The sequence below is a fragment of the Peromyscus maniculatus genome, chromosome 1 (genome assembly GCF_049852395.1).
Source record: "Peromyscus maniculatus bairdii isolate BWxNUB_F1_BW_parent chromosome 1, HU_Pman_BW_mat_3.1, whole genome shotgun sequence".
In the NCBI taxonomy this organism is placed as follows: Eukaryota; Metazoa; Chordata; class Mammalia; order Rodentia; family Cricetidae; genus Peromyscus; species Peromyscus maniculatus.
In genome coordinates, this window is record NC_134852.1 from 161,518,949 (window position 1) to 161,544,131 (window position 25,183).

General features: G+C 49.2%; 2 protein-coding genes across 4 annotated transcripts; both read left to right on the forward strand.

Annotated features, from left to right (window-relative positions):
- The first annotated feature begins 140 nt into the window (after positions 1–140).
- Positions 141–9,426, forward strand: Mta2 (metastasis associated 1 family member 2). Of its 2 annotated transcripts, none has more exons than XM_006995199.4 (18): positions 141–780; positions 1,717–1,784; positions 2,235–2,328; positions 3,787–3,904; positions 4,035–4,098; positions 4,263–4,380; positions 4,769–4,871; positions 5,048–5,147; positions 5,265–5,453; positions 5,546–5,620; positions 5,759–5,817; positions 6,075–6,172; positions 6,297–6,436; positions 6,801–7,029; positions 7,481–7,570; positions 8,064–8,182; positions 8,290–8,438; positions 8,638–9,426. In XM_006995199.4, exons 1-18 carry the CDS (start codon positions 753–755, stop codon positions 8,801–8,803), a joined length of 2,007 nt encoding a protein of 668 aa, XP_006995261.1. In that variant the 5' UTR covers positions 141–752; the 3' UTR covers positions 8,804–9,426. The 2 variants fall into 2 exon arrangements, with proteins under 2 accessions (XP_006995261.1, XP_076415305.1); XM_076559190.1 differs by lacking the exon at positions 141–780 and adding an exon at positions 881–1,107.
- A 1,811-nt stretch (positions 9,427–11,237) lies between these two features.
- Tut1 (terminal uridylyl transferase 1, U6 snRNA-specific) lies at positions 11,238–24,719 on the forward strand. 2 transcript variants are annotated; one of them, XM_006995201.4, is made up of 9 exons: positions 11,238–11,441; positions 12,545–12,735; positions 16,030–16,345; positions 16,697–16,797; positions 20,749–21,224; positions 22,658–22,767; positions 22,858–22,968; positions 23,131–23,223; positions 23,562–24,719. In XM_006995201.4, exons 1-9 carry the CDS (start codon positions 11,360–11,362, stop codon positions 24,671–24,673), a joined length of 2,592 nt encoding a protein of 863 aa, XP_006995263.1. In that variant the 5' UTR covers positions 11,238–11,359; the 3' UTR covers positions 24,674–24,719. The 2 variants fall into 2 exon arrangements, with proteins under 2 accessions (XP_006995263.1, XP_042116435.1); XM_042260501.2 differs by having other exon boundaries at positions 11,432–11,807.
- Positions 24,720–25,183: the final 464 nt, after the last annotated feature.

Here is a 25,183-nt window from a genome sequence, read left to right on the forward strand (position 1 = left end):
GGGTGCCTCAGGGGCCCAGTGGGATTAGGATGAAAGAAAAAAGTGCAGGGCGGGAAGGGAAAAAAGAGAGCTCGGACCAAATATGCAAATAACACGCAAAACGGCTTGCAAATAACCCCTAGAAGCGCGAGGGCGCGCGCGCGCGCCTTTCGAGGCCACTGTCGGAGCAGCAGGGACCCATAGTGCAAAGAGTTAAATCCGGCTCCCTACCGCCCTCGGGGGCGGGGTCGAGCTGCAACGGAAATAACCGAGCGCGGGGCCGCGGCTGAGCGAAAGGAGCCGAGTTCCTTCCGGAAGTGGCCGATCTGCGGGGTCTTGCTCTCCGACCTGAGCCGAGCGCTGGGCCTTGTTCTCCGTATCGGCCGAAGGTGTTCCGGAAGGAGGCGAACCCGGACGCGGGCAGGGCAAACCTTCCCAGCGGCTGGCACTACACGACGTCTGCTGGGACTCGGTGAGCACGCTAGGAGCCGGAATTTGGCTAAGGTCAGGCAGGAACCGAGCTCGTTCCGGAAGAAGCCGAGCAGACCGGCGCCGGCCTGGGTGTCCCGGGCGTGAGGCTATAGCAGAGTCGTCGTCGTGCGAACCGTGATGAACCGCGACGGCTGAGCGAGCAGAGGTGCCGGCTGCGCGGGCCCCATCGACACTTCCGCGAAGCGTCAGCCCCGCGCTGGGGGCATCGTCTGGAGCCAAGCTTTGCCCCCGCGAGCCTCCCGGACCTCTTTGTGCGGCCGGAGGCGGCGGCGGGAACGGCCATGGCGGCTAACATGTACCGGGTGGGAGGTGAGTACTCCGGGCGGAAGAGGTTGGGGCCGGGATCAGGGAGACTCGGTGTCCGCAGGCGCGGGGGAGCCACATCTGGGGTCGTACGGGCCGCAGCGCCGACCGGAACCGGAACCGAGACCTATGGTTCCGCGGCGGCGACGTTACCGGGAGTCTAGTCTCCCGCAGAGGCTTGCTTACAGCCGGAACAGTGCTGAGACCTGCGACTGTACCCCGGGCGGGAAGTGGGCTTGGCTTGGAAGGGGCCCGAGTGTCGGCGGGACCAGCTGCGGGGGAGCCAGTCGCGCAGGGGATTTCTTTTCTTTGGCGGCTTGTGCGTTCACGAAGGTGGGGCCTGAGGTGGAGTGAACAATTTACTCAATTCTCAGACACAGGGGTGCAACTCCAGTGCAGAGTTGTGTGGATGGACTCCAGGGAAATCCTGTTCTCATCTCTCTTCTCTCTCTCTCTCTTGGATTTTTGGGACGGTTGATAGTTATTTTCCTTTTTTTTTTTCTCCCTGAGACATGGTTTCTCTGTCTAGCCTGGCTGTCCTGGAATTCACTCTGTAGATCAGGCTGGCCTCGAACTCGAAGAGCTCTGCCTGGCTCTGCCTCCTGAGTGCTGTTGGCCACCACTGTCCAGCTAATCTTTTTGTTTTTTCCTGAGACAGGGTTTCTCTGTGTAGTTTTGGTGCCTGCCCTGGATCTCGCTCTGTAGACCAGGTTGTCCTTGAACTCACAGAGATCCTCCTGGCTCTGCCTCCCGAGTGCTAGGATTAAAGGCGTGCGCCGCCACCACCGCCCGGCATAATTTTCTTAAGTCTTTCCTTTTCCACATTTCCACATTATCTCTACCTAGCATTTTGTTTGTTTTTGGCCCACACAGATCTACTTTCTCTTCCGGGTGCTCTGGTTGTCTTCTCTGATCGCGTTTCTTCCCCACCCCCTTCTACAGATTACGTCTATTTTGAGAACTCCTCCAGCAATCCTTACCTGGTTAGACGGATTGAGGAGCTAAACAAGGTGAGTGGAGCAGAAGCTCCTCCCACTAAGGCGGTCTCTTGCGTTTGGAGTCTTTTTTAACTACAAGTGGCAGGGAGAATCTTACCTAGCTTAGAGCTTATCCAGGTGAACATTCATTCATGGGATGTATGGAGGAAGGCTGCTGAGAACTTAGTGGCAGCTTTATATTATTCTCATATTTGGGGTCAAAGAAATTCTCTTTGTATTTTATTTTATTTTTTATATATACAGAATCTCTCTATTATGTAGCCTTGGCTGCCTGGAACTTGCTGTGAAGACCAGGCTGACCTTAAACTCCGTGGAGACGTTCTCATTGGTCCTGGAATTATCTTTGAATATAAATCTTTATTGCTAAGTTTTTGGTCTCTTCGACTTAGGTCCTTAGAGAGATAGTGCACTTCCACTTTCAAATGGCCAGTTTTCATTGCCCTGTTTTTCTTTCTCCGTTAGACTGCAAATGGAAATGTGGAAGCAAAGGTTGTCTGTCTTTTCCGGCGGAGGGATATTTCCAGTAGCCTCAACAGCCTGGCTGACAGTAATGCTAGTGAGTGTCTTCATTTCTTCCTCCTCTCCCCCTCCTCGGGATCTCAGGACGGGACGTGTTCCTGCAGGTGTTTCCCCTGGTAACATGCCCAAGGCAGGGCCTGAGTTTGGGGGTGGGAAGTGCCTGGTTTGCAGAGGGAGGCCTGTTGTTACAAGTTGGGGCTGGAAGCGGGGTGGGGAGGCCGTGATAAGGGAAGTCAGAATGTGGCTTGTGTGTGTTAGAGGAGAGAGACTTAGATAGGGAATGAAAAGGGCTTTAGCGGATTGAAGTACGTGGGGACATTTTGGGTACTTTGGGGTAGTGGTTAGTGAATGATGGTCAAGGTGAAGAGAAAGATAGTGTTTTGAGATGCCTGCATAATAGTGGGAGAGGTTTATGTTGTAGTCCAGAGGTGATGCCAGAACATTGATGGAGACGATAGGAAGCTAGAAGTCAGGAAGTTCTCTTGAACTTCTCTCTTCTCCTGTTTCTCTCTCTGTTCCATTTAGCATCTGCCATACTTTTTGCTTTGTCTGCATTCTCTTTATGCTTTTCATTTTCTGATTTTTTTTCATTTAGATTTAACTACTTTTCCCTTTTTTCCTAAATTTATTTTTTCGGGCCACAGTCACGAAAGGGTTAATGGAGCTGGGCCTACCAAGTTTCCTGGCCCTTTGGGGTTTCCAGTTCCATCTTGCAGGGGCTGACCTTGGCTTTGTCCAATCAAAAGGGGTGGGGGGTGTGGCCCTCCTAGCCCTGGGTTTCCTAGAGCACACTCCTGAGAGGTGGAGCCCTCTACATAGAGACACAACCCCCCCCCCCCCATCTTACACCCAGTTCTTCCGGGGAACAATGCACCAATGAACAAGTGCTTAAGTTTTCTATCTCCGCCCACTTTGTTTGGCATTTAGCCAGGTTTAACTGTGTCCACCAAGATTTCAGTGCAAGCTGCTGCCTCTTGAGGAGGAAGGTCTTGGCACTGGTTTGAGAGGTACTTTTCTTGAAAGCCCCACAAACGATTATTAACCAAGTAGAAAGAGAAGGAGAGTTAGGTTGCATGTAATGTTTCAGACACAGCAAAGAGTCCTGAAGTATGAAGAGCTGGTAAATAAACCCTGGGTGCTGCTCCCACACCGGAACTGGATTCTAGGACCTCAGGCTAGTTGAGCAAGAATGTGACATACTGTATTATGACTGTATTTGTACTTTATGCGTAGTATCAGTATTGGCAGCTGGATTTGGGGTGCATTTCTGTGGCATCCTTATACAGTTCTCCCCGTGATGGAATTAAAGAGAGGACTGAGCATCCACAACAGGCATAAGGCCAAAAGGGAAAGCTGGTAGGTAAGGGTGAGATGTCTGAGGAAAGTGAGATACAACAGCTGAGGTAGGATGTCCTTTACCTGGACTTCTGCCATCCCAAAGTACCCTCTTTCCAAATTAGCTCCTGAGTTTGTGTCTTCCTCCTTAATATTCTAGGGGAATTTGAGGAGGAATCAAAGCAGCCAGGGGTCTCGGAGCAGCAGAGACATCAGTTGAAGCACCGAGAGCTTTTTCTTTCTCGGCAGTTTGAATCGTTACCAGCCACCCACATAAGGTATAGGAGGATCAGGGTCCCTGTGGCCTCTGTGTCCTTATTTAGAAGATGGAGAGAAGGGAGTGGTGTGTTGGAGGTGGTAGATAAGAGGGTATGTGTTGCTCATTCAGTACTTTCTGGCCTGTCTTAGGGGGAAGTGCAGTGTAACTCTCTTGAATGAGACAGATATCTTGAACCAGTATCTGGAAAAAGAGGTAAGGAGGTATTGTGAGGAGAGGGAGGGGAGGGGGTGTTGCCCCCTAAACTCAGGACAAGCAAAGAGGTAAAGGGTTGATGGACCTCCCAGCTGGGGAGTCTGGATGTACCTCACTGCCCATGTGGATTCTGCCCACTAACTTTCTCTCTCCTCATTTTTTAGGACTGCTTTTTTTACTCACTGGTGTTTGATCCTGTGCAGAAGACACTTCTAGCTGATCAAGGGGAGATCAGAGTTGGTTGCAAATTCCAAGCTGAGATTCCAGATCGCTTGGCAGAGGGTAAGCCACAGAATGGAAGTGCCTGAGCATAACTTCCTGTGAATCACATGACCTGGGGGATCTGCAAAATCTGCTAGGTTTTCTGTTGTGACCCTGACAGAATGGGACTTAGGAACCCGAAAGAGACAAATGGGCACAGTTGGGAGGGGATTCTGAGGCTTGATGTGGCTGATAGAATCTGATGGGTCTCTGTGAGTTCAAGGCCAGCCTGGTCTGCAGCGCGAGTTCCAGGACAGCCAGGGCTACACAGAGAAACCCTTTTTTGGGAAAACAACAACAAAAAAGAAAAAAGAATCCAAGCAGAGAAGAGGAGGAAGAGTTACTGTGAGTGACTAAGTTATTTCCCTCTCTCTCCCTCCCTGGTGATGCTGTTGCTTTGGTGCCTCAGGCGAATCGGATAATCGAAACCAACAGAAGATGGAGATGAAAGTCTGGGACCCAGACAACCCTCTCACAGACCGGCAAATTGATCAGTTTCTCGTGGTGGCCCGGTGAGGGTGGGTGGATCAGGAAGATGGGCTGGGGAGGAATGAACCCAGTTCTGCCTCCCATCCATTTTCATATGTGGGCTTTGTTTTAGGCCTGGGTGCTTTTTCTTTTTTCTCCTTAGTTGCTGAGCCTGTTTGAACTTTTTCCTTCCCTTCTTGACTTCTCAATCTCTCCGTAGAGCTGTGGGAACCTTTGCAAGAGCCCTAGACTGCAGCAGCTCCATTCGGCAGCCGAGCTTGCACATGAGTGCAGCCGCTGCGTCCCGAGATATAACCCTGGTAAGCACAAGTTGCTGGGCAGGTGGGCGCATCGGGGCAGGAGAGGAGCGAGTCGTGGAGAGAGTAGGAGTACTTAAAGATCAGCGAGTCCTCAGCTTCGTTTTCTGTTTTTGGTAGTTCCATGCCATGGACACATTACAAAAGAATGGCTATGACTTGGCCAAGGCCATGTCAACCCTGGTGCCACAGGGGGGCCCAGTGCTCTGTCGAGATGAGATGGAGGAGTGGTCTGCTTCTGAAGCCATGCTATTTGAAGAGGCCCTAGAGAAGTACGGGAAAGATTTCAATGATATCCGCCAGGACTTTGTAAGTGAATAGAACTAGAAAAAGAGGTGAGAAGAGGGAGTCGGGACCTAGGGCCAGGTGCCACCTCATCCTTTGTTTGTTGTTCTTCTTAGCTACCCTGGAAATCACTTGCAAGCATAGTCCAGTTTTATTACATGTGGAAAACCACAGATCGGTATATTCAGCAGGTATGGGTTAGGGCTGGGAGGCTGGAACAGAAGTCACCTGGTTACCTCTCTGCCTTTTGGTTTGTTTGGTTTCATCTGGACTGAGATGGTCTGAATTTCTGTTTTGTTTTGTTTTTTTTTTTTTTTTCCTTTTAACAGAAAAGATTGAAAGCTGCTGAAGCAGACAGCAAACTGAAACAGGTCTACATCCCCACCTAGTAAGTGTGGCAGGGAGGGGAGAATGTTTACCTTTCTCTCCCAGTTGATGTCTTCCTTAGTGATTGGGGGTGAGCAGAAGGCCGAAGCAAATGGTAGAAGCTGTAGCTCAGTGATAAGCATGGGCTTAGTATGCACAAGGCCCTCGGTTCAATCCCCAGCATTCCAGAGAGAGTGAGGGGAGGGAGTAGAAAGAGGGACAGATAGAAGTGAGTTATTTCCTTAACTAACTTCTGTGTTCTCTTGTTTCCTTCTTTAGTACTAAGCCAAACCCTAACCAGATCATTTCCGTGGGTTCAAAACCTGGCATGAATGGGGCCGGATTCCAGAAAGGCCTGACTTGTGAGAGCTGCCACAGTGAGTTTCAAGGAGGGGCAGGGATGCTGAGTTTGGGTGGCCTATTTCTCTGGCATAGGAATTTGAGGAGCTCAGGTGCCATGTTTCCTGCCGGCACATTAACCCTCTCTCTATGCTCCTCTAGCCACACAGTCTGCCCAGTGGTATGCCTGGGGCCCACCTAACATGCAGTGCCGCCTTTGTGCTTCCTGCTGGATTTACTGGAAGAAGTATGGGGGACTGAAGACCCCAACCCAGCTTGAAGGGGCTGCTCGGGGCACCACAGTAAGAATCACTGGGTGGGAGCTGGGTGTGGTGGCTGAGGCAGGTGGGTCTCTGAGTTTGAGGCCAGCCTAGTATGTATAGTAAGCTCCAGGTGAGCTGTCTCAACAAACAAATAGAACAGAACCACTGCAAGACCAGGTAGGGAACGGAGAGAGTAGTGGGCGTGCAAAGGTCAGAAAACCTGACTCCTTACATGGAGACAGTCAGATGGACAGGGCACTTGCTAAGGGTTGGGGAGCCAGGAAGGTTGGGTGGAGTGTGTCAGTAAAGAGATCAGGCAGAAACGGTTTGCTGTCTGCGGGAAATGGAGGCAAGAACTGCAGTGCTGACTTGCAATTCCCTTTGTCCCATGTCGTCCCTCCAGGAGCCACACTCAAGAGGTCATTTATCCAGACCCGAAGCCCAGAGTCTCTCCCCCTATACAACCAGCGCTAACCGGGCCAAGTTGCTGGCTAAGAACAGGCAAACTTTCTTGCTCCAGACCACAAAGCTGACTCGTCTTGCCAGACGGATGTGCAGAGACCTGTTACAGCCAAGGAGGGCTGCCCGAAGACCCTATGCACCGATCAATGCCAATGCCATCAAAGCTGAGTGTAAGGACTGGAGTGGTAATACTAGCCACATGGCTAATGAGTTCAGAGTTGCTCTGGCCAGATTCTGTTGTTTAATGACGGTAGGGATAGTAGGCCACAGGGTGTTTGGTTTAACTCTTGACCCTAGGGTAGTGAAAAGTGCCTTCAGAAATTTTGATCTGCTATGTCTGGTAGTGCATACCTAGAATATAAGCGCTGGGAGACTGAGACAGGATCTAACTACCTAGTTCCTATCAGACTGGTCTATGTAATGAGCTCCAGCCTGGATTACATAGTAGGACCCTGTTTCACGTAGGCTAGGTATTGTGATGCATGCCTGTAACCCAAGCACTGGAGAAGCAGAGCTAAGAGGATGATGGCAAGGTCTAGGCCAGTCAGGGCTACATAGCAAGACCATTTCACAAAGCAAGAACAAAACTGCAGAATGTCCAGAAGCTTTCTTCTTCTCCAGGTTCTATTCGACTTCCTAAGGCTGCCAAGACGCCACTGAAAATTCACCCTCTGGTGCGGCTGCCCTTGGCAACTATCGTCAAAGATCTGGGTATGGAATGGGAACCACACTCGATTTAGGGTGGGTAGAAGGTGGGAGAAACAGTGTGGGTGGTGTCAGGCCGCCAGCCGCTTGACTGTCCAAGAACCTTTTCTTCCCCTGAGTTTTCCTTTCCCACTGAGAACAAACCATGAGTATGTGTGTGTATTTTTTTTTTTTTCTTTTTTTTTTGGTCTTGGTGGTAGTGGTGGTGCTAGATCAAAACCCAGAACCTTATGTATTCTGGGCAAGTGGTTTACCATTGAGCTCCATTTCTGGCACAGTAAGGCCTTTTCATAAGTATTTTGTGATCTGAAAACATACTCAGTGTCATTTTTGAAATATGGGTAGGTAGCTTGATAGGCCTTTTCCTCCGTTACTGCTCTTCATGGGTCCAAGGTAAACTGCTAGGCCAGGGTAGAGAGGGAAGAAAGAATGTAAGGAAACTACATGAGCAAGAGAAGGTATGAACGTTTTGTTTCATCTCCCCTGCCCCCACGGGTAGTGGCCCAGGCACCTCTGAAACCAAAAACACCTCGGGGCACCAAGACACCAATCAACAGAAACCAGCTGACACAGAACCGAGGCCTGGGGGGCATTATGGTGAAGCGTTCCTATGAGACTGTGAGTTGACACTCGGTGGGGAAAGCTGAATGGGTGGGCTTTTGTTTCTGATAGGAGGCTGAGGGAGGCAGCGCTTTCATTATGTCGCCCTGTCTGTCCTTTTCCAGATGGCAGGGGCGGGGGTCCCCTTCTCTGCCAATGGAAGGCCTCTGGCCTCCGGGATTCGTTCAAGCTCACAGCCAGCAGCCAAGCGTCAGAAACTAAACCCTGCTGATGCTCCCAATCCTGTGGTATTTGTGGCCACAAAAGATACCAGGTAGGGAGGGAGTCCACCCCGGGAGGGACCGAGACCAGCAATCCAGGTTGGGGGGCATTGGAAGTAGGGGTGTCTGAGAAAGAGGTGCAGAGAAGAATGTGGGTGCCAGAATAGTGGAGTTCATTGTGGAGTCTTTGCTGTGTCGCTGCTCATAAAGCCGCCCCCCCCCCCTCGTTTCTGTCTTGCTCTTTTTGACCAGGGCTTTAAGGAAGGCTCTAACTCACCTGGAAATGCGCCGAGCTGCCCGGAGGCCCAACCTGCCCTTGAAGGTGAAGCCAGCACTGCTGGGAGTTCGGCCCCCAGTTTCTCTGCCAGCACCCGCACATCCTGCCAGCACCAATGAGCCCATTGTTCTGGAGGATTGAGCATCTTACGGGGAGGGAGGTGGGATGAGAGGTAGAGGGTGGGTGCTCAGGGCATTCAAACCTCAAGGAGTGAGGGAGGGTTGAAGCTGGTGTGTGTGACCTTGGAGGGTTGGACACCCTCTGGTGTGGCTGCCACTAACTCCCCTTCTTTGGGCTTCTCCATGCCTGTGATAGAGGACAGCCTACAGGAACTTGCCTATGTGGGTACCTACCCTATTTGGGGGCTGGGACCCACACTTGGTTTGGACAGCTCGGGGGGAGGAGGGTTTTTTAATTTTTTAAAAATTTTACCTCCCTTTGTAAAAGGGATGGAGGCGGGGAAGAGTATCAGATATCAGGTGGTGGTACCTGGCAGGGGAAGGGGAGTGCACTGCCATGTCTCTCTTTTGTCTTTATTTTCTAATTGGGGGTTTCTCTTACTGTCCGGTGTCCGGACTTTCCTAATTAGACTTTGAGGGCCCTAAGCTGGCATCAACCCCAGCCCATGCTCACTCTTTCTTCCCTCCCTTTCCCCCTCTGCCTTTTATATGCCAATTCTCAGAAATAAAGATCTTTTGTCCGTTTTTTAACCTCGGATTCTGTAATTGGTTCTTATAGTGATGAATAAAAAGCTGTTTTCTTCAGCTCCTCAGGCTCAGCTGTTCTCTGCCACTGGTGTGTGTGTGTGTGTGTGTGTGTGTGTGTGTGTGTGTGTGTGTGTGTGTGTGTGTGTGTGTGTGTGTGTGTGTTGGGGTGTCTTTGAGAGGGAAAATAGAGAACAAAGGACAAAGAAAGATACAGATGGCACTTGTTCTAGCAACAGCTTTATGAGACATGCAGCCGGACTGCGAGGAGGTCTGTGCCAGCTCTCCTTGTGGGACTCAAGCGTCTATTGGGGCTGGAGTATAAGCAGCATCTTGGTGTAGATTCATTCAAAGTTCTGTAATGGCTCTGAGTCTCCACAGAAGACTGTGAGAATGTTTTCCTGTTACCCACTTTTACTCCTGGTGCATGCTACTCAAGGGCTCTACTATTAGCTACCTATCCTCAGCCCTTCCTTCACTTTCATTTAGGCATTCTAGGGAACACTAGCAGCCAGGGTCAGATGCATCTCACCAGCTGGGTGGTGTTAACACATGCCTTTAATTCTAGCACTTGGGAGGCAGAGGCAAGCAGATCTCTTAAGTTCGAGGCCAATCTGGTCTACAGAGGGACTTCCGGAATAGCTAGGGCTACACCGAGAAGCCCTGTCTTGAAAACAAAAAAATGCACTCTACCTTAGTGGTTATGGGTGTGGTACTGCAGGACTTTACAGTTCAGGTTCAGTGGTGTACATATCCAGACTGCTGCCCAGGATTTGTACAGTGTCAGCACCTGCCTCCACTGTTGAGTGTGCAGTATACTGTTTTTTGTTCGGTCTGCTTTCTTGGTTTGGCACTAAGGATCAGATACCTGAGCAGGGTCCAATGGGGGACAGCTGGTAAGTTCAACCAATTCTTAAACACTTTTTTTTGGTTTTTTGAGACAGGGTTTCTCTGTGTAGCTTTGTACCTTTCCTGGAACTCACTTGGTAGTCCAGGCTGGCCTCGAACTCACAGAGATCTGCCTGGCTCTGCCTCCCGAGTGCTGGGATTAAAGGCGTGCGCCACCACCACCCGGCCTCCAATTCTTAAACACTTTAGTGACAGAAGGGCCCCATGACTCAGCCAAGGCCACAGACTGGTTTTCTGCCCAAGGTCTACTGCTCTGATAATCACAGGACAAGCTGCTGAGTCCACCTGATAGCCTTTCCATTTCATTATGGTCCCTGTGCTCAGCTCACATCTTCTTTCCTGTTCCCTGAACCTACAAGACTGATTCCTGTGCCTGACGGGATCTGCAGCACTTCCCATCCCACTTCCTTGAATAAATGAGTTTATCTCTTACCACTGGTAGTCTTTTCTTCGTCTTACTACCTTGTAATGGGCCTCGTTAATATACTTCATTCAGGCTACAACTGCGGAAGAAACTGACCTGGGATAGTAGCTATCTGCCGTTGCCTCACTGAGTCCAGGTGAAAGGGAGTAGCGGGGACAGGGACCAAGAGCGCTGAAAACACTTGTCCTGCAGAAGGATCCGGGTGTAGAGAAAAGAACTGCCCTGAGGATGTGGGAGTCGGAGTCCTTGAGCTCCAGAAGGATTGGAAACACCCACCCTCTGCTATTCTCACGGTGAAATAAAAGATTGAGGGTGCAGTTGTATGGTGAAGTGAAGGCACAGATCACCTGCCACCGCTTGGCGAAGAAGGGGCTGTGCTGTTAAGAAACAAGCCCGCTTTTGTGGCTGCTCAATGAATATTCACGATTCTTCGGGCCAATGAGCGTTGTCGATAGGCGGCTTTCCCTAGAACTGACTTAGAACAGGAACCCTCAACCTAGGGACAAGTTTTCTGGAGGAATACGCTAGCGCCGGACACAAACGTCACTTCCTACAGCACTGGCGGAAGTGGCTTCCCCGCACAGTGTGATTTTTAGCTGTGAATTCTGGTGGTGGCTGGTGGCGGAAGAGGTTGTAGGCGGTCCATACCGGAGAGTCGCTATGGCGGCGGTGGATTCGGATGTCGTATCGCTGCCTCGTGGCCGCTTTCGCTGCTGCCTTTGCGACATTACTACAGCCAACCGTAAGCGGTGGCTAGTGAGGGAAGGGGGAGGTTGCAGGCGCTCCTTTTTAGGTGTTAGTGAAAGTTAGGGTTATCTAGGTTATAGTGTTTGCTGGCGCTGGGGTCATCCACTTCTATTTTCACTCAGTACGTCCCAGGGCATTGCAGAGTGGGGAAAGTCCCACCCGTTCTAAGGACGATGCAAAATATCCATAGTGAAAGGTTCATTATTCCTTTTCAAACGTTTACTGGACACCTCTGTTCTGTGCCTGGCACTTTGATGGTCTCTGGAGTCGGGAAAAGGATTCAGGAACTCATAGTCTGGACTGAGACGGTTTCAGTCCGCCATGGATATGTTTACAGAGCTGAGGCATCACAGAGAAGGCGGTAATTCAATTGGAGACTCCCCAGTGGAGGATGAGTGAAAGAGCCTGGCCTGAGTGAGAGCAGAAGGTGCCAGTGAGGAAGAGGGCTTGGAAAGGTGGACTGCGTCATTCTGTGACACCGAAAGGGGTTCGGTGACATCTCACATCCTACTTTTGATATCTGAAATGTGATTTCCCCTAAACAGGGTCTTCTGGTGGTCTTGCCTTGTCCACCAGAAGACCCTTGGCTTCCAATGGCATCAAGCAGCTGACTGATGATAATACTAATGGCTAATTTCCCACACATTACCACATACCAGATGGCCAGAGCTGTGTGTGAATGATGCCTATGTGGTAGGCACTATCATTTCCATCATATATGAGAAACTGATACATTTGGAATGCCTACTATTTATCTCTTGAGAATTAGTCAGGAACCTGATTTATTTAGTTCTACATTTTGGCCTTGGACAGATTACTTGTTAATTCCTCTTGGGTGCGCAGCTGTTGCTCAACTTAATGCATATCATTGGCTCAGGCACTACCTGCCCTGTGGTCCTTTCTCGAGGAAATCACTTAGAGAATGCACTGTGTAGAAAAAAAAAAAACCAAAGAATATCAAATGTGGAAGGAGCCACTGCTCCGTCCACATGTCACCCTTTGTCTGTCTTTAAAGGAGAAGTATCTCCATGTGCAGAGAGCAGAACACCGGGACAGACCTCCTTTGTATGCTTATGTCTCTCACACTTGCCTCTGCAGGACCCAGCCTCGATGCCCACTTGAAAGGCCGGAAGCACCGGGATCTTGTACAACTACGAGCTACCAGAAAGGCCCAGGGACTTCGAAGTGTGTTCGTCAGTGGCTTTCCCAGGGATGTGGGTTCTGCTCAGCTTTCTGAGTATTTCCAGACATTTGGCCCTGTGGCCAACATTGTCATGGACAAGGACAAGGTAGAGTGAGTGGCTTTGGGATTAATGGATCAGATGGGTGTGCTTCATATGAAAAGAGAGAAACTAGCAGCCTGTTTTTGCAGCCTCCTAATGTGGCCTGTCCTTGGTAGACATTTCAGAACTCGGAATAGCTTAGTTTTGGGAGCTTCTGCCACCTCCTACACTCCCTGGATTTAATCCATTCCACAGAGTTAACTATGGGGGACTTACTTATCAAACATTGCATCATTTTGTTTGTTTTGAGACAGGATCTCATCATGTAATCCTAGGTTTTACCATGTAACTCTGGCTGGCTGGGAGCTTGTTATGTAGACCAGGCTGGCCTTGAACTCACAGAGATCCACCTGCCTCTGCTTACTTAGTGCTGGGATTAAAGGCGTGGCCAAGCCTTTTGCCCTATTCCCTCTTACCTGCCGCCCCCTCCCTTTTTGGTTTTTCTTCCAGTTCTAGGGATTGAACATGGGGACTTCTGAATGTTAGGAAAGTGGCCTCTGTCTATCTCCAAACCATCCCCATATCCTTTATCAATCACCTCCTATCTTTGATTCATGCCTTGAACTGGTGAGACGTCTGTAATTGTTTATATGTGATACGAAGTAAGGGTCCAACATTCTCTTGCTTCTGACTGTCCAGTTGTCCCAGCAGCATGTCTCTATAAGCCCATTCCTTCCCCACTGATCTTATTATCCTGTTGACTAGGTGTAGTGGTTTATTTGTTGGTATCAGTTCTTTTCTCTTCATCTAAATATATCTTTATGCTGGCACTGCAGTCTTTATTACTACACAGAGTGCCTCTTTATAGGAATAGATGACATAAAAGAACATGCACTTTTATCCACAAGCAGTCATGTTTGCCTCGATTCCGCAAATGTTTTTTACCTTAAAAAAAAATCTCAGTCATTACTATTCAGCTCTGTTCAGCTCACCCAGATCATAGCAGCCTAGCTGTCATATTACTGCTAATCCTAGTTGGTAAGTTCCTTGAAGACAGGATTTTTTTAGAGTTTATGTATTTATACTAGCAGTAGCAGAATTTTTACAAAATTTGTTATAGTTTGGTGCTGAGGCTTGAATCCAAGACTTCATGCACACTAGACAACTTCTCTCCCAGTGAGCTGCATTCTGAACCCAACATGGATTCTTTTAAAACTTTTATTATGTGTGCACATGCATGGTCCATGGCGCAAATGTGGGGTCAGAGGACAACTTTTAGGAGTTTGTCCTACTATGTATTCAGGGGATTGAACTCAGGAGGTCAGGTTTGGTGGCGAGCACTTTACGCCAACATGGATTTTTTTTTTAAGGTTTATATCTGGGTGTCTATGTAGTTATGTGTATGTGAGTACAGGTGCTCTGAGGCCAGAAGAGGGCATGATTGTATAGAGCTGGAGTTACAGGTGGTTGGTTTCTAGTTGTCTAATGTGGGATTTGGGAACTGAATTCCAGTCCTCTGCAAGAGCAGCAAGTGCTCTTAACTACTGAGCCATTTCTCCAGAATTCCACATACAGACTCCCTGCCATGGATTCTTATTGTTAAAAGAGTTAACTAGGAACAAGACTTTTTGTGTGTGTGGTTTTTTTTTTTTTTTTGAGACAGAGTCTCTCTGTGTAACAGTCCTGGCTGTCTTAGAACTCAATTTGTAGACCAGGCTGGCCTTGAACTCACAGAGATCCACCGGCCTCTGCCTCTCTGAGTGCTGGGATTAAAGGCGTGAGCCACCACTGCCCGGCCGTGGTTTTTGGTTTTTTGAGACTGAATCTCACATCATGCAGGCTGACCTCAAACATGCTATGTAGCTGAGCTTGAACTCCTGATCTTCCTGCCCACTCCTCTCCATTTAAAAAGTTTTTATTTTTTATTTTTTTGAGGCAGGGTCTCTCTCTATAGCCCTGGCTGTCTGTCCTGGAACTTGATAGGTAGACCAGGCTGGCCTCAAACTCACAGAAACCTGCCTACTCTAGCCTCTCAAGTGCTGGGATTAAAGGTGTGTGTTGCTAGAGTTTTCCTGCTTTGCCCACAGTCAGGACAAATCTTTGTCACCCGGCAGTCCCACAGCCGCTCAGACCCAACCAAGTAAACACAGAGACTTATATTGGTTACAAACTGTATGGCCGTGGCAGGCTTCTTGCTAACTGTGCTTATAGCTTAAATTAGTCCATTTCCATAAATCTATACCTTGCCACGTGGCTGGTGGCCCACCGGCATCTTCACATGCTGCTGGTCATGGCGGCGGCTGCAGTCAGTCCTTCTGCCTTCCTGTCCTTTTATTTCTCCTCTCTGTTAGTCCCGCCTATCCTTCCTGCCTAGCCACAGCCGATCAGGTTTTATTTATTGATCAATCAGAACAACTTGACATACAGAACATCCCACAGCAGGTGTGTGCCACTGCCTGGCTAAGACTCTTTTGTTTTAAGTTAATGTCTGTATATGTTTATCTGTGTGTGGATTTGTGCACAAGTGCCTTTGACTCTAGGAAGGCATCTGATCCCCTAGACCTGGAGTCACAGGCAACTGTGAACCAAACTCCTAACGACTGAGCCATCTTTCCAACCCCTTTAAATTTTTTGATTGCATTTTAATTTTTTAAAAGACTTACTATGTGTATGAATTTTTACCTGCATGTTTGTGCCTGGTGCCCTTGGAGGACAGAAGGCATTGTATTCCCTAGAGCTGGAGTAACTGATAGTTGTGACCTGCTGTGGAGGTGCTGGGAGCCAAATTCAGGTCCTTTGAAAAAGCATTCCGTGCTCTTAACCTCTGAGCCATCACTCCAACCCCTTAACTCCATTTTATGTATTTAGTGTGTCTGTGTGGTAGGGAGTGGGGCAACGTGTGCAACAGACATGGAAGTCAGAGAACAACTTCCAGTCGTCAGTTTTCTTCTTCTGCCATGTGGGAGCCGGCGGCTCAAATTCACATCATTGGATTAGGTGGCACGTGCCTTTATTGCCTGAGCCATCTCCCCAGGCCTTGCCTCTACCTCCTGGGTCTGGGATGACAGGCATGTACCACCAAGCATGGCTAGGTGGGTCTTATTTTAACCTCTGAAATCCAGTCGTTGTGAAATATAGAAGACAGTAGATGAGGTTTTAATTGGCAACCAGGAATGAAAATGTCTGGGATAAGAGTGACGATTACTCATCTAACTAAATATGTTCCCTTTTACAAAAACAGCAAGTAAATATTCCCAGTGTATGGGTTGGTTCCCATGTCAAAGATTCTCCTCTACTGTTAAAACATGCTTGAATTCTTGATTGCCAAACCGTGATCCTTGCTCTTGTGTGGTTTGCCAGGGGGTGTTTGCCATCGTGGAGATGGGTGATGTAAGTGCTCGGGAGGCTGTCTTATCACAGCCCAAGCACAGGCTGGGGGAACATGGACTGCGTGTTCGGCCGAGGGAGCAGAAGGAGTTCCAGAGCCCAGCCTCCAAGTCTCCCAAAGGAGTGGACTCAGATAGCCGACAGCTGGCCCAAGCACTGGCCGAGGCCCCAGATGTGGAGGCACAGATGGTAAAGCTTGTGGAACTGAGGGAGTTGTCTGAGGCTGAGCGGCAGCTTCGGAATCTTGTTGTGGCGCTGATGCAGGAGGTCTTCACAGAGTTCTTCCCCGGTGAGTCCCCTGCTCTAAGTCTGTTGGTCTACCTGCCCCTCCGTTTGAACCCCCAGTCCCCGCAGCTGAAGGTGTTTCATGTGCTGGCTCTTCCGCCTCTGTCCCCCAGTATGTTTGCTCTTGAACCTCCCGCACCTCCCCGTCTTTTTGACCCCTCTTCATGTGTGCGCACAAGAGACACACATGCTTATAGAGGTCAAAGGGTAACTTTCAGGAGTTGGTGCTCTTCTTCCACTCCATGGGTCCTGGGGATCGAACTCGGGTTGTCAGACCTGGTGGCAAGTGCCTTTACTTTCTGCGCCACCGCGCTGGCCCTCTGCTGTCTTCTGATCTTTATTCTTTGGCACCTAGGCTGTGTGGTCCATCCTTTTGGCTCTTCTGTGAACAGCTTTGATGTTCATGGCTGTGATCTGGACCTCTTCTTGGATCTGGGTGATACGGAAGAGCCGCAGGTGAGTGAGCAGGAGAGCATGCAGTCATGTGACTTGGGCAAATGCTTTACCCAAACTTGCATGGTTTTTAGTTTTACGATGATAAAACATTCATAATAGTACTAATCCAGAATATTACTGTAATTGTGGAAATGTGGATATGGATGTGCATTAGATGGAATGAAAGTGAGTTGGCATGGGATAGATAACAGTTGTGACAGGAAGATAAAACATTTCAAAATTCTATGTTACTGGATTTTGTTTATTGTGGGTTTTTTGAGACAAGGTCTCACTATGTAGCCCTGGCTGGCTTGGAACTTGCTATGTAAACCAGGCTGGCCTGGAACTCACAGAGATCCACCTTCCTCTGCCTTCCAAGTGCTGGGATTAAAGGCATTCAACACTGTGTTCACCCTTGTGTGTGATCTTACTTGGAGAGAATATATAAAAAGATACACAGTAAGGTAATTTGGGGATTATCTTTTTGCTTATCTGTATAGAGGGGTAGTTGAGACTGTGTATCCCTTCCTGGCCTGGAACTTGCTATGCAGACCGTACTGTCCTTTCTGCCTCTGCAGACATGCTGGGGTTGCAGGTGTGCACCACTATGCCAGCTCTTGTGTTTCGTAATATGTAACTTACAGATTGTTTCTGCAATAGGAAAGTTGTTCTTTTATTGTTTGTTTTATTCTTTTTTCTTATGCACAGTTCTTTTTTAGAGCAGTTCTAGGTTCTTTTTTTTTTGTTTTGTTTTTTTTCGAGACAGGGTTTCTCTGTGTAGCTTTGCGCCTTTCCTGGAGCTCACTTGGTAGCCCAGGCTGGCCTCGAACTCACAGAGATCCACCTGGCTCTGCCTCCCGAGTGCTGGGACTAAAGGCGTGCACCACCACCGCCCAGCAAGTTCTAGATTCTTAGAAAAGTTGTGTAGAAATAGAATTCCCACCGCCCAGCAAGTTCTAGATTCTTAGAAAAGTTGTGTAGAAATAGAATTCCTGTAGACCTTCCTCTAAAGAGGGTGTGTTCTTTGTTGTGTTGGGGTTGAACCCAGGGCCTTTGCACATGCACATTATGAGTATTTTGTCTACATGTATGCTTGATACTTCGGGAAGTCACAAGAGGGCAACAGATCCCCCTTGAGTTACAGGGGATGTTAGCCACCTTCTGGGTGCTAGGGACTGAAGCTGGTTCCTCTGCAAGAACAGCACTGTTACTGCTGAGCTGTCTTATTTTTTTATTTATTTTTTTTTTTGGTTTTTCTCTGTGCAGTTTTGCGCCTTTCCTGGAACTTACTTGGTAGACCAGGCTGGCCTCGAACTCACAGAGATCCGCCTGCCTCTGCCTTCCGAGTGCTGGGACTAAAGGCGTGCGCCACCACCGCCCGGCAAGCTGTCTTATTTTTGAGACAGGGTTTTAATGATGTAGTCCTGATTGTCCTGGTACTTACTTTGTAGCTCAGGTTGGCCTCAACTGTAGATCTTCCTGCCTTACCCTACCAAGTACTAGGATTGTAGGCGTGTGGCACCACTTCTAGTTAGGATTGGTGGTTAGAAACCTGTTCTACCACACTGGACTATAGGTCCATACTTTTAAATAAAATTGTTACTATTTTTGCTTTGTTTTTTGAGATAGTGTTTCTCTGTGTAACAGTCCAAACTGTCCTGGAACTTGCTTTGTAGACCAGGCTGGCTTCGAACTCACAGAGTTCTCCCTCCAACTGTTCCTATTTTCCCCTCAAATTCATAGCCTCTTTTAAATTATTGTTACATACGTGTAAATGGATAATTATATAAATACAACCTGCTGAATTCATTTGTGCAGCCATATTGTTGACATTTCGTGGGTGTAGTTCTCTGTCATATATGGAAGACACAATCGTCCTGGTCTTATGACTTTTATAGTCTTTCTTCCCTTTCTTTTTCAATGTTCCCTGAGCCTTAGGTGTAGAAGTTGTGTTATATGTTTATCAGGGCTAGGCACCCCTTGGTCAATTGTTCTCTGCATTTTGACGAGTCGTGGCCTTCTGTAATGGTCTCTGTCTGCTGCAAGAAGAAGAAGAAGTTTCTCTGTTGAGGGTGAGAGCTGCACCTCCCAGGCCTGGACTGGAGCAAAGGCTGTGTGGCCTGGGTGGGACCTGCATTGGATATGGCCCCATACTCTTTTTTAAAAAAGTTTATAGCTGATGGTGGTGGTACACGCCTTTAATCCCAGCACTCGGGAGGCAGATCACTGAGTTCGAGGCCAGCCCGGTCTACAGAATGAGTTCTGGGACAGCCAGGACTACATAGAGAAACCCTGTCTCAAAAAATGACACACACACACACACACACATACACACACACACACACACACACACACACACAAAGTTTATTTTGTGTTTGGGGTGGGGTGGCATGTGGAAGTCAGAGAACAACTCTGGGCGTGGGCTTTTTCCTGTCCACTTTGGCGTGTTCATTAGTGTTTTGTTTAGCTCACATTTGGGCAGTCATGTTGGTGAGACTTGGAGGTGTGGCTTCTGATGCAAACTCCGTTCTTCTGACTCTTATAACCTTCCATTCCTTCATTCACAATGTTCTGGGCCTTAGATGCAGGAGTGTTTTGTAGATGTATCCACTGGGACTGGGTTCCACAACTCTGCATTTTGTGGAACATTTTGTGGAACATAGCTGTGGTTTCTGTAAATAGTGTCTACTGCAAAGAGAAGTTTCTCTGATGAGGGGTGAAGATGACACTTATCTGTGGGTGTAAGGACAGATGTTTAGATTATTGTTAGGGATTGTATGGTTGTAGACTCTCCTCCAATATCCATGACTTCACCAGCACCAAGTAGTTCATAGGTTTCCATTCCCCACCGTGGTCACCCTCTTGGCGAGCAGGTCTTAAGTCCAGTTCAAAAGCTGCTGGTTACTGCCAAGGGGTGTGTGCCACTACAGCACCCTTAGGGTTATCGTGCCGTGCTGGTCGTTATGGTTCAGAGGTGTCATAGCTGGGTAGGGCTGTTGGTAGCCTCCCTCCTTTGGAAGCTTGCATGGTGCCTTCTGGTGCCATGAAAGCTAGTCTTCAGGGAGGAGGCTTTCAGGTCAGTTCCAGCTCAGGGGTCACTGGGCCTTGTTTCTTTCTTTCTTTTATTTATTTTTTTTAAAGATTTATTTATTTATTATGTATACAGTGTTCTGCCTGCACGCATCCCTGCAGGCCAGAAGAGGGCACCAGATCTCACTACAGATGGTAGTGAGCCACCATGTGGTTGCTGGGAATTGAACTTAGAACCTTTGGAAGAGCAGCCAGTGCTCTTAACCTCTCAGCCATCTCTTCAGCCCCGGACCTTGTTTATTAAGTGCATGGTATCTTCTGCAGTAGGCACTTACCTTCTGCGTCTGGGGGTGGAGGGCAACCAAGGGCAACAGCAGTAGGCTATATGTTTTGGGAATCTTTTGGACAGCTCTGGTTGTCAGGTTAAAGTATGACTCTAAATCCCAGCACTTGGGAGGTTGAGACAGGAGGGTTGTGAAAAGTTAAAGGCCATGGGGCTGGAAAGAAGCCTCAATGGTTAAGAGCACCGGCTGCTCTTCCAGAGGACCAGGACTGGAGTTCCAGCACAAACATGGTAGCTCATACTGTCTGTAATTCCAGTTCCAGACATTGCATCCATGTGGTGCAGACATACATTCAGGTAAAACACACAACACATAAAATAAAAAGAAGAAAGTTTAAGGTCAGCCTGAGCTACACAGTAGATACCTTGTCTTTTTTTTTTTTTTTGTTTGAGACAATGTTTCTCTGTATAACAGCCCTGGCTGTCCTGGAACTCACTGTATCTACCAGGCTGGAGATCCACTGCCTCTGCCTCCTGAGTGCTGGGATCATTGCCTGGCTTCTGTTGAGAATGAGTTATGTAAAGCTGCAGAGTAAAGCCTGTACATAGAGGGCAGTGGAAGAGGAGGGGTATTCACTCCTTTTCCTCTCCATCTACAGCCAGCCCCACAGACTCTCAAGGCTCCATCACCTCCATCCGTGGACTCAGCACTTGCTTTTTCCCTGGATCATCAAGCGCTGGCCTGTACCCCAGCTTCTCCTCTGGACTCACCGTCTCCAACTTCTCTCCAAGATTCTGAGGTCCTGGACTTGGAAACCACATCTTCTCTGGCACCACAGACACCAGATTCTGCTTTGGGCTCTGACACCGTCACTTCTCCCCAGTCCCTGCCTCCAGTTTCGCCACTACAGGACGAGAGGGGAGAGGAGAAACTGGGGAAGGCCCTAGAGTTAGCAGAAGCTTCAAAGGACGAGAAGGAGGAGGCGGCAGCAGTGCTAGAGATGGTGGGCTCTATTCTCCGGGGCTGTGTCCCCGGAGTTTACAGAGTCCAGACTGTGCCCTCGGCCCGGCGCCCTGTGGTCAAGTTCTGCCATCGGCCTTCAGGTCTTCATGGAGACATCTCCCTCAGTAACCGGTACTTTCATGGTGGGGTTGAGGATGGCTGCTCTTAAGTTCTGGGATATATGAGGAGGAGTCCTGACTTGGAATTGAGGTTTTTCTTCTTTGGTTCAGTCCTCCTTCCTTCCAATTATGTCACCTCCTGTCTAGCTTCCATCTCAATGTCGTTTTCTTTGGAATACTTTGTGTGTCTCAGGGTCTTGCCCTGTTATCCATACTGGCCCCCAGCGGTGGGTTCTCCTGCCCCAGCCTCCTGACTCCTGGGGTGACAGGCGTGCGTTACTATGCCTGACTCTGCGTAGTGCTCTTTTGTTGTTGGTTTTGTTTAAGATAGTCTTACTATGTAGACACGGCTGACCTTGAGCTCAGAGGCCCGCCTGCCTTTGCCTCCTCTGTTGGGGTTAAAGGCATAGGAAAGAGTTCTGTAGCTACAAAAATTTGGGAACTGTTAGGTTAAAAGTAAACAGGTTTCTCCCCCTCTTTCTCTCCTAGTCCATAGTTTGTTTCTTTGTATATTAAGCTCTACACAACCTGATGCCTTCTCTTGAACCTTAAAAGGAAGCCCCAAATAACAACGGGTCCCTGAGGACTCTCTCACGTGGTCCGCATATCTCTTTTTGATCTCTACTGTCACTTTGCAGGGAGTCAAGTTTTCTTGATACTTTGCTTCTCCCCCAAAAGGCTCTGAACAGTGTTTTTTGTTTCAAAAAAATTTAAAATTATGTGTTTGTGCATATCTCATCTCTGTAGTCAGATAACAACTTGTGGGAGTCAGTTCTCTCCTTGTAACACATGAGTGCTAGGCATTGAACTGAGGGTGTCAGTCTTTTTTTTTTTTTTTCCTCTGAGGCAGGGTTTCTCTGTGTAGTTTTGGTGCCTGTCCTGGATCTCACTCTGTAGACCAGGCTGGCCTTGAACTCACAGAGATCTGCCTGGCTCTGCCTCCCGAGTGCTGGGATTAAAGGTGTGTGTCACTGCTGCCCGGCGAGGGTGTCAGTCTTGGTGGCAGACTCTTACCTACTTGAGCCATCTCACTGGTCTTGTCTCTTTTGAGACAGGCTCTCCATTTAACCCTATTTAACCTCTTGAGTGCTGGGATTACAGGAAATGCTTACCTAGCTGGTGAGCAGTCCCATATAAACAGCATGTTTTACGAATGGTGACTGTATAGGATGAACATATGGAATGTCGTGTTGCCTCAGGTTCTGTTGATACATACTCCACGCCCCGATCCAGCACAAGGCTTCACCAGTGCTGGGCAAATGTCCCACTTGGCCACATCCCTAGATCTGTTTAATGTTCTTTTGTATATCCCTTCGTGAGACCAGTGTTTGGGGAAGACTCTTTGGATCTTATTTTAGCTGGTCTTAAGTCTGTAATGAAGGATGGTGGGATATTAGGTCTCAAGAGTTCCTACACCGTAACAACTTTGTTTCTCCATTGTCCCAGGCTAGCCCTTTATAACTCCCGTTTCCTGAATCTCTGCTCTGAGATGGATGGTCGAGTCCGGCCCCTTGTGTATACTGTACGCTGCTGGGCTCAGCATAATGGGCTGTCAGGTGAGGATGGGGACAGAGAAGAAGAAGTGGGCCCAGGAACCAGGGCTTAGACATACTTCTTCCTAATCGGAATTCTTGGTTTTTATCCAGGGGGTGGCCCCCTTCTCAATAACTACGCCTTGACGTTGCTAGTGATCTACTTCCTTCAGACCAGAGACCCTCCAGTGCTTCCTACTGTGGCCCAGCTCACCCAGAAGTCAGGTACTGCAGAACAACCTCTACTTAACGCTACTACCTCAGCTTCTTCTCACCCCCTCACACTTCAGAACCCCTGGAATGAGATCTCATTTATCACCGCATTTTCCACCCGTTCCTCCCCCGTCTTCCTCCTTCCAGCCTGACCCTGTCTTCTTACTGTCACAGGTGAAGGGGAGCAGGTAGAAGTTGATGGCTGGGACTGTAGTTTCCCAAAGGATGCCTCACGACTGGAGCCCAGTACCAACGCTGAGCCTCTCAGTGAGTGTGGGGTATCTAGAGAGAACTGACAGTGATACTAAGCTCTAGAATAGGAAATATTTATCATACTCAAGGGCAAGGCACGGTCTTCACAGTAGCCCATGGCTGCTGTTTTAAGGATGAAAAAACCATATCTTGGGCAAGTAAGAGGTGTATTCCATAGTTATACTGCTCTCCAGGGTAAGCAGCAGCATCTGGGCAGGACGTGGCTAAGGAGCTGGGTTTCTCTGGACACTTCTGAAGCCCTAAGAAGGGAAGAAAGTCCTACTGAAGTAGCTGCAGGGACATCCCAGTTATGGCTTCTAAGTGACCCCCTTTTCCTAATCTGCCTCCTCCAGGTTCCCTGCTGGCCCAGTTCTTCTCCTGTGTTTCTGGCTGGGATCTTTCCGGCTCCCTGCTGTCCCTGCGGGAAGGTCAGGCGTTGCTGGTAGCAGGGGGCCTGCCTTCTGATCTTTGGGAGGGGCTGCGCCTTGGCCCCATGAATCTCCAGGACCCCTTTGACCTGAGTCACAATGTTGCCGCTAATGTAACCAGTCGGGTGGCGAGGCGGCTGCAGAGCTGTTGCGGGGCGGCGGCCAGTTACTGCCGAAGTCTCCAGTACCGGCAGCGCTCCTCCCGGGGCCGCGACTGGGGACTGCTCCCACTCTTGCAGCCCAGCTCCACTAGCTCCCTGCTGTCTGCCAAGCTCATCCCCCTGCCCCCCGCCCCCTTTCCTCAGATCACCGTGGCTCTGGTGCGTGTGTTAAAGGAAGCGCTTGGGTGCCATATAGAACAGGGAACCAAGAGACCGCGGCCGGAAGGGGCCAGAACCAAAGACTCTCCCCTGGGAGGGACAAACAAAAGACGGAGACTAGATGGGCAAGAAGAGAGCTGTGAGGAGGGGAAGGAGGAGCCGCAGGGATGTGCAGGGGACCACAGTGAAAATGGGGTGGAAGAAATGGTAACAGAGACACCTCAGGACAGGGCCTTGAGCTCTGGGCCACCAGGGGAGCCGCCCCTGGTGACTGCAAAGTGTCTGGAGAAGCTGGCTGAGCAGAAGCCCACGGAGCCTGACGTGGCTGGAGGAGGGTCTCAGGGTGAGACAGGGAAGGAGACGTTACACCTGTCGTCAGTGAGCTGGCGCTGTGCCTTGTGGCACCAAGTGTGGCAGGGGAGGCGGCGTGCCCGGAGACGATTACAGCAACAAACCAAAGAGGAAGGCAGAGGAGGTCCCACCACTGGAGCAGAGTGGCTGGCAATGGAGGCCCGTGTAACCCAGGAACTGAAAGGACTCAACAGTGAGCAACAGAGGCTACAGGGGGAGCCTCTCCTCACTTTTGTGACATCTGTCTCCCAAGCTGACCAGACACTCACTGTGGTGCCAGTTCAAGATTCCCAAGGCCTATTCCCTGGTCTTCATCATTTCCTACAGGTGTTTCTCCCTCAAGCACTTAAAAATCTCCTTAAGTGATGAGCCAGGCCTCAAAGATAATAAAGCTGCTAGTTTATTTAATACAGACACTGGACAACTTTGATTTCTACCTGGTGACACCTCTGCCCTGCTTGGCCTGACCACCCTAAAAAGGTTGTTATGTCCACTTCAGCCGTCTCCTTCCCACCTTATACCGCATTCATAGGGAGTGTCACCACCACAAGGCAAAGACACTGATTTCTGCCGCCCCAGTTCATGGCAACCACCACAAATCTGGTTTAGGGTTTGTCTCTTCTATCCCTAAACATTAGAGTGGGTTCAAATTGCCCTTAAGTTGGATACGAGATTTTCAGACTTGGATGTGTGTAAATTATTGTATCAGATCTGGCCTGCCTTACCCGATCCTCTGGGGCGCAGCCCGGCCTGAGAGGTGCAGGTGACATGGCAAATTGGTCCGGGCCCCTTTGTTGTAGAAGTTAACAGCAAGATTGTTTAATCAGAGCAGACCTGCTTCCAGATGTTTCCGGCCATGGGCCCCGGCTGGACAGA

What these genes read in the sequence shown, in the direction of transcription:
- Mta2 (XM_006995199.4), top strand. Translation starts at nt 753, where the DNA reads ATGGCGGCTAACATGTACCGGGTGGGAG. An exon ending in GGGCTGCTCGGGGCACCACA is followed by an intron (nt 6,437 to 6,800) that starts GTAAGAATCACT and finishes TCGTCCCTCCAG; the next exon opens with GAGCCACACTCAAGAGGTCA. An exon ending in CAATGCCATCAAAGCTGAGT is followed by an intron (nt 7,030 to 7,480) that starts GTAAGGACTGGA and finishes CTTCTTCTCCAG; the next exon opens with GTTCTATTCGACTTCCTAAG.
- Tut1 (XM_006995201.4), top strand. Translation starts at nt 11,360, where the DNA reads ATGGCGGCGGTGGATTCGGATGTCGTATCGCTGCCTCGTGGCCGCTTT. An exon ending in CTTCACAGAGTTCTTCCCCG is followed by an intron (nt 16,346 to 16,696) that starts GTGAGTCCCCTG and finishes TTTGGCACCTAG; the next exon opens with GCTGTGTGGTCCATCCTTTT. An exon ending in GTGATACGGAAGAGCCGCAG is followed by an intron (nt 16,798 to 20,748) that starts GTGAGTGAGCAG and finishes CTCCATCTACAG; the next exon opens with CCAGCCCCACAGACTCTCAA.